This window comes from Vulpes lagopus, chromosome 11 (genome assembly GCF_018345385.1).
Source record: "Vulpes lagopus strain Blue_001 chromosome 11, ASM1834538v1, whole genome shotgun sequence".
NCBI classification, from domain to species: Eukaryota; Metazoa; Chordata; class Mammalia; order Carnivora; family Canidae; genus Vulpes; species Vulpes lagopus.
The window spans coordinates 15,240,172-15,257,190 of record NC_054834.1 but is presented as its reverse complement, the minus strand read 5'-3'; the positions used below and the strand labels follow the sequence as shown (position 1 = coordinate 15,257,190).

General features: G+C 34.7%; 1 protein-coding gene across 1 annotated transcript in view; it reads left to right on the top strand.

Annotated features, from left to right (window-relative positions):
• Positions 1-17,019, top strand: part of KMT2E (lysine methyltransferase 2E (inactive)) — a 96,794-nt gene that overhangs the window by 22,810 nt on the left and 56,965 nt on the right. Inside the window, exons 2-3 of the mRNA XM_041722314.1 lie at positions 332-404; positions 6,395-6,579. Coding sequence (XP_041578248.1) covers positions 6,509-6,579 — 71 coding nt within the window. The 5' untranslated portion in view covers positions 332-404; positions 6,395-6,508. The remainder of the gene's footprint in view (positions 1-331; positions 405-6,394; positions 6,580-17,019) is intronic.

The window sequence follows — 17,019 nt, the reverse complement described above, 5'->3', positions numbered from 1 at the left end:
CAACTGGGCTGCCCTTTCTTCTAGCTTTTATCTTATTTTTCCTACTTTAGGGTTTTGTTTTTGTTTTGGTATTTTTGCCTTTGCTTTGCTAAATCTGTTTTTAATACTGTATTTTCCCAGTTTCTTTTCTGTTTGATTTGATATTTAGCTTTAATTGTTGTCTTTACTGTGATTACATTCATTTGTATAAAGAGGTGAATAATTTTTATTTTTAAGAATTAGCTGCTCTCTTTATGTGAGTCCCTTTAGTTTTAGGTGCCATGTTAGAACGACCTATAATTTTATGACATTTAAAAACAGCTCAATACTCCTATGTTCACTTGGTTTCTAGGTCTATTCTGGATAGCAGGTTTTGTGAAGACATTTATTCTTTCTTGGACCTCAGATTTACCAGACATCTCATGGTATTTCCTTTTATATTATTTCTTTAATGGCTGCCATTTATTCTCAATGTATTTTGTATATATTTACCTGCCATTTGGATAACCAGTTTCTTGAATCACATATAAGATGTGAAAGCTTTGTGGTAATAGTTTGGATTGTGTTGAATTATTTTTCCTCTAATTCTGCCTGTATTACAAGCTCATACCTTTTCTGCTTATTACTACGTTGGCTTTCCCTTTTTTTTTTTTAAAGGCACAATGATTTGACCCTAATGAATTTATGGTTTTAGTAAGTATTAACTACATTTTTGAACAGTATGAGTTTTCTGGCTATAGAGTTTTTGGTTTTAATGAATAAGGTGAAATATTTGCCATTTTATAGTCTGAATAGATAGGACCTCTTGCCTTCTGACCTTTTTTTTTTTTTTTTAATTTATTTATTCATGAGAGACACAGACTGAGAGAGAGAGAGGCAGAGACATAGGCAGAGGGAGAAGCAGCCTCCTCGCAGGGAGCCTGATGTGAGACTCAATCCTGGATCCTGGGTTCACGACCTGAGCCGAAGAAGGCAGGCGCCCAACTGCTGAGCCACCCAGGCATCCCTCTTCTGACCTTTTGTGAATAAATTACTGAGATCTTCCATGTTGAATCAAATTCAGTCTGTGGTTCTGTATCATATGCGATGATGTGTATCTATCCTGGGGATGAGCTTCTGTGTTTTTTAGAGTGATGCATTTGTGGAGAAGGTGTCATGTAGTTGCTGTTACAGCACTTAATTGTAGAGGTTGACAACTCATTTGGCTAATGAGGCTAGGGCTGCAGTTTCATCTTAGATGCTCAAATTCATTCACTAATCCCTTATAGAGTGCCTGTTATGCTGCAGGCACTGTGCAGGGTTTGAGAGACAGGCAGTAATCACACAGACACCTGACATTGTCTGAAATAGGCTGATGGCAAGCTCTTCACTGCTATTTTAAAAGTTTAAATGTGGTGTTTATTGAGGATTGTATATTTATATAAAAAGGCAGCACACTGTTAAATACATACTCAAGCAGACTCTTTTAGGTTGGAAATACTCAGTTACCTAAAAGAATACATAATGATTTAATTTCTGCTTTCTAGTTTCTGCCTCTGGTTAAAACAAAACAAAGAAAAAATATGCACTACTAAATGTTTAACAACATACACCTAAGATGGAAGACAACTTATGAGTCTAATGTAAAGGCAAACTGAGCTGAAGAAAACTTCTTTTTTTTTTTTTTTTTGGAGAAAACTTCTACCAATTAGATTCTCCCAACAAAGAAGATAATTTTTTTTTTAAGTTGTAACTGTTACCTGTTGTTAGGTCCATGTCTTCAGCATTTTAAAGAAATACACAATAATGTACATTTGAAAAGAACAAACTTAGTTTTGTATTGCTTGCATGTTGTCAATTAGCAATTTTATAGCTTTATGTGGGTTAATAAAGATGGCTTTTATGAAGTAATTCTAATATCAGGGGTGCAGGAAAGAAGGTAGGGTAGCTTTTCCTTTTGGGAAAAGCTTTAATTATTTTTAGATGATCTTAATTTGATGGAACTGTAAAAACATAACTGTAATTATTTTCCAAAACTATTATAGAAGATTAATTTTATTTTATTTTTAAAGATTATTTATTTATTTATTCATGAGAGACACAGAGAGAAAGGCAGAGACACAGGCAGAGGGAGAAGCAAGCTCCATGCAAGGAGCCCGACATGGGACTCTATCCCGGGTCTCCAGGATCGCGCCCTGGGCCAAAGGCAGGCGCCAAACCGCGGCGCCACCCAGGGATCCCTCTGGACAAGGTCTTAAAAGCAGCCTCAGCCTTCCAGTTTTTCTGTTAGACTGTTTGGTAATTGCTTTTCCTAGCTTTTTATTTTTATTTTAAGATTTAATGTATTTATTCATGGGAGACAGAGAGAGAGTCAGAGACATCGGCAGAGGGAGAAGCAGGCTCCCCAAAGGGAGCACGATGCGGATTTGATTCTGGAACTCTGGGATCACAGCCTCAGCCAAAGGCAGACGCTCAACCACTAAGCCACCCAGGCATCCTGCTTTTCCTAGCCTTTTTTTTTTTTTTTTAAGAAAACTTTCTTTTGAAGATTTTATTTATTTATTCACGAGAGACATAGAGAGAGAGAGAGAGGCAGAGAACACAGGCAGGAGGAGAAGCAGGCTCCATGCAGGGAGCCCAACGTGGGATTCGATCCTGGGTCTCCAGGATCAAGCCCTGGACTGAAGGCGGCGCTAAACCGCTGAGCCAACTGGGCTGCCCTTTCTTCTAGCTTTTATCTTATTTTTCCTACTTTAGGGTTTTGTTTTTGTTTTGGTATTTTTGCCTTTGCTTTGCTAAATCTGTTTTTAATACTGTATTTTCCCAGTTTCTTTTCTGTTTGATTTGATATTTAGCTTTAATTGTTGTCTTTACTGTGATTACATTCATTTGTATAAAGAGGTGAATAATTTTTATTTTTAAGAATTAGCTGCTCTCTTTATGTGAGTCCCTTTAGTTTTAGGTGCCATGTTAGAACGACCTATAATTTTATGACATTTAAAAACAGCTCAATACTCCTATGTTCACTTGGTTTCTAGGTCTATTCTGGATAGCAGGTTTTGTGAAGACATTTATTCTTTCTTGGACCTCAGATTTACCAGACATCTCATGGTATTTCCTTTTATATTATTTCTTTAATGGCTGCCATTTATTCTCAATGTATTTTGTATATATTTACCTGCCATTTGGATAACCAGTTTCTTGAATCACATATAAGATGTGAAAGCTTTGTGGTAATAGTTTGGATTGTGTTGAATTATTTTTCCTCTAATTCTGCCTGTATTACAAGCTCATACCTTTTCTGCTTATTACTACGTTGGCTTTCCCTTTTTTTTTTTTTAAAGGCACAATGATTTGACCCTAATGAATTTATGGTTTTAGTAAGTATTAACTACATTTTTGAACAGTATGAGTTTTCTGGCTATAGAGTTTTTGGTTTTAATGAATAAGGTGAAATATTTGCCATTTTATAGTCTGAATAGATAGGACCTCTTGCCTTCTGACCTTTTTTTTTTTTTTTTTAATTTATTTATTCATGAGAGACACAGACTGAGAGAGAGAGAGGCAGAGACATAGGCAGAGGGAGAAGCAGCCTCCTCGCAGGGAGCCTGATGTGAGACTCAATCCTGGATCCTGGGTTCACGACCTGAGCCGAAGAAGGCAGGCGCCCAACTGCTGAGCCACCCAGGCATCCCTCTTCTGACCTTTTGTGAATAAATTACTGAGATCTTCCATGTTGAATCAAATTCAGTCTGTGGTTCTGTATCATATGCGATGATGTGTATCTATCCTGGGGATGAGCTTCTGTGTTTTTTAGAGTGATGCATTTGTGGAGAAGGTGTCATGTAGTTGCTGTTACAGCACTTAATTGTAGAGGTTGACAACTCATTTGGCTAATGAGGCTAGGGCTGCAGTTTCATCTTAGATGCTCAAATTCATTCACTAATCCCTTATAGAGTGCCTGTTATGCTGCAGGCACTGTGCAGGGTTTGAGAGACAGGCAGTAATCACACAGACACCTGACATTGTCTGAAATAGGCTGATGGCAAGCTCTTCACTGCTATTTTAAAAGTTTAAATGTGGTGTTTATTGAGGATTGTATATTTATATAAAAAGGCAGCACACTGTTAAATACATACTCAAGCAGACTCTTTTAGGTTGGAAATACTCAGTTACCTAAAAGAATACATAATGATTTAATTTCTGCTTTCTAGTTTCTGCCTCTGGTTAAAACAAAACAAAGAAAAAATATGCACTACTAAATGTTTAACAACATACACCTAAGATGGAAGACAACTTATGAGTCTAATGTAAAGGCAAACTGAGCTGAAGAAAACTTCTTTTTTTTTTTTTTTTTTGGAGAAAACTTCTACCAATTAGATTCTCCCAACAAAGAAGATAATTTTTTTTTTAAGTTGTAACTGTTACCTGTTGTTAGGTCCATGTCTTCAGCATTTTAAAGAAATACACAATAATGTACATTTGAAAAGAACAAACTTAGTTTTGTATTGCTTGCATGTTGTCAATTAGCAATTTTATAGCTTTATGTGGGTTAATAAAGATGGCTTTTATGAAGTAATTCTAATATCAGGGGTGCAGGAAAGAAGGTAGGGTAGCTTTTCCTTTTGGGAAAAGCTTTAATTATTTTTAGATGATCTTAATTTGATGGAACTGTAAAAACATAACTGTAATTATTTTCCAAAACTATTATAGAAGATTAATTTTATTTTATTTTTAAAGATTATTTATTTATTTATTCATGAGAGACACAGAGAGAAAGGCAGAGACACAGGCAGAGGGAGAAGCAAGCTCCATGCAAGGAGCCCGACATGGGACTCTATCCCGGGTCTCCAGGATCACACCCCGGGCTGAAGGCGGTGCTAAACCGCTGAGCCACCCGGGCTGCCCAGAAGATTAATTTTAAATGAAGAGGGCTTTTCTTATGTGACTGCTATATACTGATTGCTAAATATGTGTGATGCTGTGTACAAAAATGCTTTACATTTATTATTTCAGTTTCTTCACAGAAAACTTGATAAATTCCCACTTTTTAAATAAGGAACCTGAGGCTTAGGTTAAATAACTTGCCTAGTAGGTTAAATAACTTGCCTAGTTCACACATCTGGCGAAGAATAGAAAAAGGTGCCAGTGCTTATGTTTTTAATTTTTAGGTGCAAAAGCCTGTTGCCATATATTTTTATTATAATATCGTATAATTTAGTAGGTCTCCATCAGTTATACATGATTTAAAAGTAGAGGCTAGTTTTCTTGAAGAATTCAAACCACTTTTACCACTTTATTTCTCTATTTTGGTATGTGCTCTGATCAGGTATGAGCTTACAATCTGCAATATGTGAAATAGGAATTAACCTGAATTAGGTATTCTCAAGGTTATTTGTAAAAATTAAAGATAAATACAAGAATGGCTATTTGAAGAAACCCTGCTCTTCAGTATTTCAGGTATAACATGGCGGTAACAATTTTGACTGTTGCTCTTTTCTTGTTTATAGGATTATCTCCCTGTTTTGTTCCTAAGTTATACCATATTATTACTGAAAAGATTTTGAGTAGATAGTTCACAAAGAGTATCATGTGCAAGTGTTATACAGTGAATTAGAAGCATTGATATTGAAGCTTGAATATATTTTGTTACTTGGTAAATTTGTTTAAAAAACAGTTCAAGTGTATTAGTTTAGCTAATTAGTTAATACAAACTGAAGAAATTGAGAAGTCCCTCAGTAGACATGTATTTTTATATAGTATGGAAAATGACAACCACTTTAAAACAGATTTTATTATAAATAAAATAGCCTTCCATATATGTGTGTGTGTGTGTGTGTGTGTATATAATCAGTAGAGTGGAATTGGTTCAAATCGTGGTTTTAATTTTTGAACTAAGCTGCCGTGGTTAATTCTGTAACCTTTCTTGCTTTTGTGATCCTCAATGATAAAAGATTCCTATCAGAGTTGTAAGGATAATAGAGCATCCATATAAAAGCTAATATGATGCTCAGTCCATACTAAGTACTCAATATTTGTTAGTTTTGATCACTTTCTGGAAGATTTATTTTGGATACTAGTGCTGTATGAAATTCCATTTAATCTTTCAGAATGAGTAATATTCGTTGGTTCTTCACTAAGTAATATACCTTAGTTAATCTTTCTTTCTTTCTTTTTTTTTTTAATCTTTCTTTTGGTATTTTAAATTCATTCCCAAAGGGAGATTTTGATTCAGAAACTTTTAGAATCAGAATCCCGTAACTTAATTCAAGAAAAAATTAAATGAAGTAGAGATTCCCTGAGCAAATTTCATTTTATATTGATACTTTAAGGAAGAATGCTTCATTCATATATTTTACTTACTGTTGTTATAGTGTGACTGTGTTAGGAATATGAAGATAATTTTTAACTTTTTGTTCCCTTTTTTTTTAAACAGGGTTTGTGGATGCACTTAGATGTTTGCAATGAGCACTGTGGCTGGCATGCCCCAGTGTTTTGGATACCAATGCATAGGACTCCATAGTAATCGAATTTACCAGAGGCGAACGTCATGAGCATAGTGATCCCTTTGGGGGTTGATACAGCAGAAACATCATACTTGGAAATGGCTGCAGGCTCAGAGTAAGTATTTAAATTAAAAGTATTTTGGTTAGGAAAGGCAAAATATTTTATACAGTTATTGTAACACAACCAAGAACTGCTTGGTTCTTGGTTGTGTTATAGTTTTTCTCATTTTAGATTCTTGTTGAAACAAAGTATCAGAAGGTCAAAGGCAAAACTTCTCTTAACTGAGTTATTTTTTAAAATACCTCTTGAGCCAAAATGCCTTATCTTTTTCTAATTCTTTTGTCTTTACCATCTGCTAATTGTCAACCTTAAGAATCATGGGGGTGCCTGGGTGGCTCAGTTGGTTTGACATCCAACTCTTGATCTCAGTTTGGGTCTCGATTTTGGGAGTGTAGGTTTGGGCCCTGTGTTGGGCTCCTCCATGCTGGGTGTGAGCCTACAAAAAAAAAAAAAAAAAAAAAATTCAAGATAACAGATTACTGGGGTTTTTTTTTTTTGAATCGTAAAATTTGTCATGTTTATATTAGAAAAGTAATTTGTTTTACATTTGAATATTTACAAATATTGTAAGATCTATTTAAACATGAAATTTGTTTTGTTTTAAGTTGAGTTGAAAAAATTCAAGCCATTTTAAATAAGAGAAAGATACTATTTTCTGCTAGCTGATTATTTTGATAACTTGTGCTTTTATGAGAGCCATTTCTGATGGATTCAATGAAAGGTTCTTTCTTTGCCCCTAGATTATTTGGTTTAGGCAGTTATACAGATAGATTTCACTATATTTTGTTTCTGAATGACCAACCACCTTAACATTAGGTTATTGGCTATGAAGATTGATTGATTGTTCTTGGGAATTGCAAGGGATTCCAGCAGGAGTATTGTAAGCTGTAGGATGGAAAGATGTATATGTTTGTTCTCTGATTCAATAAATAGATATATTGTGTCTAATGGGACTTTAATTGATCAGAAAGCTGATCTTTTTAGAATATACGTTTGAAAAAGGAAATTTATTTATTTTAAGGCCTTAAACTGAAATATGGAGAGGATAAAAATGCTATTTATTCTTCTTTTGCTGGCATTTTAACTGATTAGAAGTGTTTCACCCCTTCTGTGTGTACCATTGGGAAAAACCTAGAGATGCTCTTTAATAATTCAGTAATATATTATAGTTTATTTAACTATGATTATTGTAATAGTTTTTATTTTTTTAATTTTTTTTGTAATACAGTTTTTAAAAGCCATTGCTTTTTGCATGCTGTATATGGTTTTTTTTGTTTTTGTTTTTTTTTTGGTAGAATGATAGATTTCTAACAAGGCACTCTATATAACAGGTGCTTGCCACTTATTCTGCCCAAATAGGGATACCATCAGGAGGAAAGATCTTGGAAGTAGTGCTTGGGAGACAAAGTGTTATGAGTCTCAAGTACTGGTTTTTCTTAGTGTAAAGCATCTGGGAGATACAAATCCATGTCTCATAATAGTTATAGGCATGTATTGGTAAAGATTCTTTGCTTCCTAAATATAATCACCTTCTGCAGTTCTTTTTAAATAAAAAAGTAGTGGTTTTTTTTTTTTTTTTTTTTTTAAGATTCTATTTATTCATGAGAGACAGGGAGAGAGAAAAGCAGAGACACAGGCAGAGGGAGAAGCAGGCTCCATGCAGGGAGCCCGATGTGGGACTCTATCCCGGGTCTCTAGAATCACGCCCTGGGCTGAAGGTGGCACTAAACCACTGAGCCACCCAGGCTGCCCCCAGAATTAGTGTTTTAAGCAATTAGTACAAGATGCAATTTCTTTCTTTCCTTCTTTTTTAAATATTTTATTTATTTATTCATGAGAGACACAGAGAGAGAGAGGCAGAGACACAGGCAGAGGGAGAAGCAGGCTCCATGCAGGGAGTCTGACGTAGGACTCCATCCAAGGTCTCCAGGATCACCAGGATCACGCCCTGGGCTGGAGGCGGCACTAAACTGCTGAGCCACCCGGGCTGCCCCAAGATGCAATTTCTGAAATTTATATATTGAATAGGAGTTTGTCTAGTATGTGGTTTGAGATACATCTGTGCTTTGTTGGCATGTCTAGTATTTGTACTCAAAAGCAATTCACAGAATGGAAGACATTATTATACAGTTAAAAGAGAATGAATAATACAGTGAAAGAGGACAATGTCAGGGATAGCTAGCTTTTTTTTCTGTTTTGATTAAATATATTTTGTTAGAGTACTTGTAAGTATGATTTATATTATGGATTCAAATCTTTTTTGGGTACAAATATGGCCATTTTTATTTTGGGAAAATGATCAGTTCATGGGTAATTAAAGAATGACTATCTTTCTGTTTTAGGAAATTTTTTTTTTTCTATTCCACATACAGGTATATGTCACGTGGGCATAGCTTCCCCCACTCGGTGGCACAGAAAGTGTAGCTCGTGCCAATATTTATTGTAGGACAACCATCAGAATTTTTGTAGTTTAATTTTCGAACTTTTGAATTCCCTTTTTTAATATAAATTCTGGAAGCTTAAAAAGATACTTAAGTAATTTTTTTTTTTTGCTTCCCACAGAAACAAAGTTTTTAGAGTTGTTTTTATAGGAAATTTTGATGTGACTATTACAGTGCTTTTTATTTCAAATACATAATCAAAAGTTGTGTAAAATGTAGGATGCTGGGAGAAGGATGTATGGGACTTCCCTCCCTATTTCTTTATTTCCTGTGAAGCTACATAATTATTTCAAACTGAAATGTTTTTAAGAGAATTACATTTTATTGTATTCATGTGGCTATATAATGTTAATTATACGTTAGTTTTTTAAAGAAAGATTGTATAGCTAAAATACAATCTATCACTAATTAAACTATTTTAAAATTTAGGAGATACTCAGTAATTGTTTATTGAGTGTGTTAGTGTACTGGACCAAATTTATACTAATTTCTGAGGCTATAAAAGAGAATTTATTGGATTACTTGTTCATCTAGTCTATCTGTAGCATTTTATAGACAGGAAACTGAAGTTGAATGTCTAGTTCAGGATCTGTGAAGAATGGGTTTGCTAAACTCTAGTCCATTATTTCCATACTTGGTAACATTTGCTGTTGAATTATTGTGTCTCTAAAATAAAACTCATTATTCTCACCAAGTCCAGCTTCTTTATTACATATTTGTGTTCTTCTCATCACTAAGTTTTGAAAACCTTAGGCTTTTCCTTTCCTTCAAGGTTAGGGATCTTGTATTTTACTTCTTTCTATTCCCTTCAGAAGTTAGCTCTCTATCTAAATGTTTGAACTGAAAAGAATAATTTTAAAATATGAATAACTGACTAGTGAAGATTGATAGACTATTGTTCAAGTGTATCTGTTTTAATAAGAATAAAATTGTTTCATTAGCTTAAGTATTTTTTTAAAGGAGTTATAAACATTCCACAAATTTAACTGAAGATATTATATTTAAAAATCACTTTTTACTATACATAGCATTGATAAAAACCAATTTCTACTTGGTGAATAGAATTGGAGTTGAAGCCAAATGCTACAGGGAAGACTCTTAAGACACCTTAAAAATTGTTGACTACTTAGATCTTTGCAGTAAGTTTTTACCTGCATTATGTTTGTCCTTAGATTTGAAAACTACCCATTACAATGTGCAGGTTAACATATGACTAATTTTCTCACTAGTGCCTGATGTGATCCTGAGTACAATAAAAAAAAAATGGAATGGTAATAATTTATTTAAAGGGAAAAATGAGCTAAGTGTAAATATAGTTTTTAAAAACTTGATTCGCAAACTGACCATAACTGGAATAATCAGGAGACTGCTTTTCTTACCTAGAAATTGCATCCGTAAATTTTTTTTATTAACTACATGTCTATAAATATAGGCTAATACTAGAAGAAGATTTTTTGCTTTCAACATAATTTCATAGGATAAAACTATTAATCCAAAAGAGAGCACATTTTGGATCACTTACAAGCATCAACTGTGTGGAGAGTGTTTTACTAGAGGCTCAGGTTACAAAGGTAAAGTATAAATTTTTACCCCTACTTTTAAGGGGTATAATCAGTTAGGAAGTCAGAACTCTAGATCAGAGCTGTCCAGTAAGAAAAAGTACACAGTCATGTGTACTTGTAAATTTTCTAGTGTCCATATTAAAAAGGTTTGAAAAAAGGTGAAATTAATTTAGTTATGTATTTTATTTAACTGAGTATATCCAGAGTATTATCATTTTAATATGTAATTAATATAAAAATATGAATGAGGTATTTTATGTCTTTTTCTCCACACTAAAAATATTTGAAATCTGATACGTATTTTATATTTTTAGAACCTCTTAATTCAAACTAATCACATTTGAAGCGCTCAGTTTATGTCCAGTGGTGACTGTATTCAATAAAGAAGCTCTAGACTACATAACAAAGTGATGGGGCCTCAGAGAAGAAGAATACAGTGAAGCCTAGGCTATAAAGTAGTTATGAAAGTTGCAAAAGTGAAATCTAAGAATCTTTCTGAATAAGAAAGAGAAAGATACAGTTATGAGGTAGATATTACTATTCTTAATTTATAAGCAAGGAAACTGAAGTCACAGAGCAGAAAAGTGGCAGAGGCCGAACTTAATAATGTGTTCATTTTAGGCCTTTTCTGTACTATATATAACTCCTTTACTAATGTTACAAAGAATGATTTATATAGCATAATTCTTTTGACGTGGTTCATGTATATAGTAGCTTCAGTTCTATCAGTAGTAAATTCAATACAATAAATGACTGCATATAACAAAGGTTTTCTCAGATCTTTGCTCCAGGATAATGGATGTAAAAGAAAACCTAGACTCTATTATCATTAGACAGGAAGGTTGAGCAGAATAGCTCTTTATTAGAATTGTATGTTTTTTTATCCTAATAGAATTTACCTCTTCTATTTCTTTTTTACCTCTTCTACCTCTGACATTCCTACAATTTGAATTCCTAAATTGGTTAAATAAATAAGCAAAAAGTTTGGAAACCCTTTTGGAGCTGGAAAGTGGGAAGATGTATAAATGGGGAATGTTAAATTTAATCTTTCCTAGCCTTTTTGAAAAAGAAAAGCCAAACTACTTTTCTCTATTAGAGACTGGGAATAAGATTGCTAGTATTGTATATTCCTTTTAATAATTACTATTACTACATTGGTACTGTTAGAAATCACTATAATGAGCTTTTATAGAATTATGAGTACTTTTGGTTGAGGTGGACAAATTACTAAAAGTGATGTAAGTTAGAGGTGAATTATTTTGGAGGAGGGCTCCTCATACGATACCTGGCAACATAATAAATGTTCATTTGTTGCCTGGTAATACTAAAAAGAGAGAACTATTTTCAGTTTTGTTCTGCCACTAACATACTAGCGAGCCCTTAAATATAACACCGAATCATTATAGACTTTGGTTATCTTAATTTGAAAAAGAAAGGTTGGATTTGGGATATTGTGACTCATTTGACTTAAAATTTCTGAGATTCAGTACATTTTTACCTGTATTTTGCTCTAGTATTTGATATTAGGTTATTTCAGTGTCACTAGAGCCACCTGCTGACAGAGTTCATTACTTGTTGAAGTATTGGGGTGCTTTTAGTCTGAATTTGTATAATTGAAGATGCTAAAATGTTTTGTGTATACTGAAATGTTTTCAGTCGCATTTTACTTGTTTATTTTTACTGATGCTTAACTTTTTCGCTTATGATTTCTTTACATGTAATACATTACCAATAAACTAATAGTTTCTGTTGCTCTTAAAGTGTTTGATTTCCTTATCCTAATTTGGAAGTGCTTTCACTTAAATGTGGTTTTGTTTTAATATTTAAAAGCCTATTTTATAGTACTGTGCTGGCATTGTTTAGAACTGTTCTTAAAATGATGTTGAGTTTCTCATTTGTTTCATACTTAATCATAAACAATTTTTTCTTTTAATTTTTTTTCACTTGTGATACTGAATACAAAGCTCAATACCTCCGCATAACTGTCTGTAATATAGTGTATTATAATATCTCCTAATCATTCCAGCAAAAAGGCAAGTATTATTTCTGTTTTGCAAAAGAAATACAGCTAAAGGAAATTAAGCATCCCTTAAGGCCACATAATCAATAAAAAGTAGAATTAGGTTTCAACCCAGGGTTGCATGGCCACTTGATTTAATTAATGGATGAGTTAAATGAAATGTAAAATTCCACATGAAATAAACTGAGGACAGTTGTCATGCCGAACCTGCTCTCCATTTTATTTTTTATTTTATTTTATTTTTTATGTATATTTTTTTAATCAGACTTCGATTTGCCAACATAAAGTATAATACCCAGTGCTCATCCCATCAAGTGCCTCCCTCAGTGCCTGTCACCCAGTCACCCCATCCCTCCACCCATCTCCCCTTCCATGACCCCTTGTTCATTTCCCAGAGTTAGGAGTCTCTCATGTGCTCTCACCCTCTCTGATATTTCCCACTCCTCTTCTCTCCTTTCCCTTATAATCCCTTTTTCACTATTTATTATATTCCCCGTATGAGTGAAACCATATAACGATTGTCCTCCTCTGATTGACTTACTTCACTCAGCATAATACCCTCCAGTTCCATCCACGTCAAAGCAAATTGCGGGTATTCATCGTTTCTAATGGCTGAGTAATATTCCATTGTGTGTGTGTGTGTGTGTGTGTGTGTGTGTGTGTGTGTGTGTGTATACACACCACTTAATTTATTTTAATATATTTTTTAATTATTTTATTTTATTTTTTAAAGATTTTATTTATTTATAAGAGACAGAGAGAGAGGTAGAGGGAGAAGCAGGCCCCATGCAGGGAGCCCGATGTGGGACTTGATCCCGGAACCTTGGGATCATGCCCCTAGCCAAAGGCAAACGCCCAACTACTGAGCCATGCAGGCGTCCCCCTGCTCTCCATTTTAAAAAGTTTCTTGATATGTTATTGTAATGTGTATAACTTTCATATGCTGTCTTTAAAAAATAATAGATTATAATAAGGATAAAAGAAAATTGACAAGCTTTGATCACAAATCTGAAGGAGCATATTGAGAACTCAGGGAGATTTTTTATACCTATTGCTATAGCAATTAGGGATTCACTCTATCCATGTGCCAATATTGATACCCAAGTGTACATTAGTGAATATTTTAGCATTAAAGGAAATTTAGAGGTTTTAATTAAAACACTTATACGAAGAACTCATTAAAATCAAACTGTGTAAAAAAAAAAAAAATCAAACTGTAGAGGTGCCTGGGTAGCTCAGTTGATAAAGTGTCTACCTTTGGCTCATGTCATGATCTCAGAGTCCTGGGATCGAGTCCCATATCGGGCTTGTTGCAGGGAGCCTGCTTCTCCCTCTGCCTATGTCTCTGCCCCTCCGTCTCTCTCTCTCTCTCTCTCTGCCTTTCATGAATAAATAAAATATTAAAAAAAATAATTTAAAAAAATCAAACTATATCTTAAAGGATTATACAGAGAAGAAATTAAATTTTTGTTGAGGAAAAAGGAAATCATAAAAGTCCCCGGTTTCTGAGGGTCACAGCTTATTTATTCAGTCGTTTATTTGAGAGAGAGCGTGATGGGGATGGGGGGAGCGGGGAGCAGGGTGCGGGAGCAGAGGGAAGGGGAGAAGCAGACTTCTGCTGAGCAGGAAGCCGGATGTGGAGCTCAGTGTGGAACTCCCTCCCAAGACCCTGAGATCATGACCTGATCTAAAGGCAGATGCTTAACTGACTGAGCCACCCAACCCTATTAAGGGCTTATAATATACCAGCCACTGTTTCAGGTGCTAGAGACACAACTTCACATCTAAAATCTATTTATATTCAAATTAACTTTTCTTGTAAAATAGAAAAATGTCATTGTTGGTAGAGTCTTTTTCTTCCACCTCCACTTTTTTTCTGGAGAGATCTGCCTGGATCTCATCCCTCATCTTTTTTTTTTTTTTTTTTTTTAAAGATTTGACTTATTTATTTGACAGGGAGACAGAGCTCAAGAAGGATAAGCAGCAGAGGGAGAGGGAGATGCATGCTCCTCACTGAGCAGGGAGCCTAATATGCAGGGCTCCATCCCAGGACCCCAGGATCATGACCTGAGCTGTAGCAGATGCTTAACTGGCTGAGCCACCCAGGCGCCCCCTTCCTTATCTTTTTGAGGATGTTTATACTTCACTCTCACCTACAGCTATCCAATATTTCCTGCATCTTCAATTTTTTTTCTAATAAGATCATTACCATCTTCTATAACGATCTTAAAATTGCTACCCTTTTTTCTTATTCCATTTTTCTGTTCCTTTTTATAGCAAACTCCTTGAAAGAGTTTACATTCAGCATCAGGCTACACATCACCATGATAAATACCCATGTTGTCAAACTAATTGGTAGTCTATAATTTATATAGCTTTATCAGCATTTGATATAAATAACCAGTTCCTCCTACTAGAAAGATTTTCCCACTCCTCTTCTCTCCTTTCCCTTATAATCCCTTTTTCACTATTTATTATATTATATTATATTTTATTATATTCTCTCTTGGCTTTCTGGATACCACACTTAAGTGGCCACTCTTTCTCATTTATTGCTTGATTTTCTTCCCTCAAATCTGTTTCCCTTCTGCTCTACGCTCATCTTTTTCTTTAAATAACTCCATCTACCCAGTTGCTTAAGCCAAAACCCTAAGGTAAGTTCTTCTGGGTTATTCCTTTTCCCTTACCATGTCTGATTGATTGGTTAATCCTGTGTCTTCCTACAAAATGCACTTAGAATCATTATGCTTCTCTCCATTTCTCCTGTTGTCCTAGTTTAAGCCATTTTCATCTCTTGCTTAGACACTACAGTAATCTCCATGTTTCTGTTTTGCTTTCTGCAATTCATTCTGTCTATAGAAGGCAATATGATTCTTCTGAAGCATAAATCAAATCTTAAATTTTTCCCACTTGAAAACCTTCCACTGATTTTTTTGTTGACTTATTTTTTTTTAATTTTTTTAATTTTTTTTAAATTTATTTATGATAGCCAAACACAGAGAGAGAGAGAGAGAGGCAGAGACACAGGCAGAGGGAGAAGCAGGCTCCATGCACCGGGAGCCCGACGTGGGACTTGATCCCGGGTCTCCAGGATCGCGCCCTGGGCCAAAGGCAGGCGCTAAACCGCTGCGCCACCCAGGGATCCCTTTTTTGTTGACTTAAAATCTAACTTCTTTTGGCACTGTGGGCCTCACTTTTCTAACCTCTATTCAATATTCTCCTTTCAGCCTACTGTTATTCCCATATTGATATTATTTCCCTTGTTCTTTTGAACATTTTGAACTTGTTTCTGCTTGGGACCTTTGTACTTCCTGTTCCATCTTGCCTGGAACATTCTTTTTTTGCCCTTAGCATAGTCTTAGTTGAGCTCAAATACAACTTTTCCATGAAGTCTTTCCTCTGAAAAACTTCTCTGAAGCAGTCTTGTTTTGTTTTCTTATTTTTTCCTGTTTACTAAAATACAAGCTTCATCGTATACAAAGATGTGTTTTATTATATCACTGGATGTGCAGCACATACCACAGGGCCTGGTATGTAGTAAGTATTGAGTCATGAATCATAGTGGTCTCTTGGGATCCCTGAAGCTTATTATATAGGAATAATGATTGTTGAATGTTCATATCTTAGCTAATTTTATTTCAGTTGTTTAGGAGAGACAGAACTAAAACTAAAAAATTTATAGTCTCTCCATTGTAGGAAAACGTAAGGAGGTTTAGAATTGAACAAATTGTGTCTTCTGTATAAAAAATCTTATACAATTGGTGTGATTTCAGTAAGTTGAATGCTGTAGTTCTTTAAAGTAGCTGTTTTGGTTAGTACCTACTTCAGGAATCTGGGAAATAATAAAAGGCTTTAGGAACCTAGCAACATTAAAACAGAACTAGAGAGAGACTAAAATTTACTATATACATTACCTGAGTGATTGTACTGACTGTGATAGAATACATTAGGACAGAAAAAAAAAAGAATACCTTAGGACAGAATGTAGAAGTAGGAGGGATATAAAATTCTCCAGTATTAGAATTTTAATAAGTGATGGGTTTTTTTTGGTAAGTGATAGTATTTTGACTAGGACATTTTAAATCACGTTTTCTTTAACTGATGAAGGATTAAGTAATGGAATTTCCCAGACTAGTTAGATGTAGGAGTTTAAAATATAATTTTATTTTCTTAACTCTCTGTTTAAAGATTCCTGTTTGGAAGCTTGGTAGTAATGTGCTATAGATAAAAAATGGGCACTTGAAACTGATTTAATCTTTGTGTGGCTAAACAGCCAAATAAAAGATTCTGTTATAAATAAAACAGCTGGGGTGCTGGGGTGGCTCAGTAATATAGTGTCTGTCTTTGGCTCCAGTCATGGTCCTGAGATCAAGCCCAGTCAGGCTCCCTGCTCAGCAGGGAGTCTGCTCTCTTTCTCTCTCCCCTCTCCTTTGTCCCCCACCCCCAACTTATGTGTTCACGTGTGCGAGTG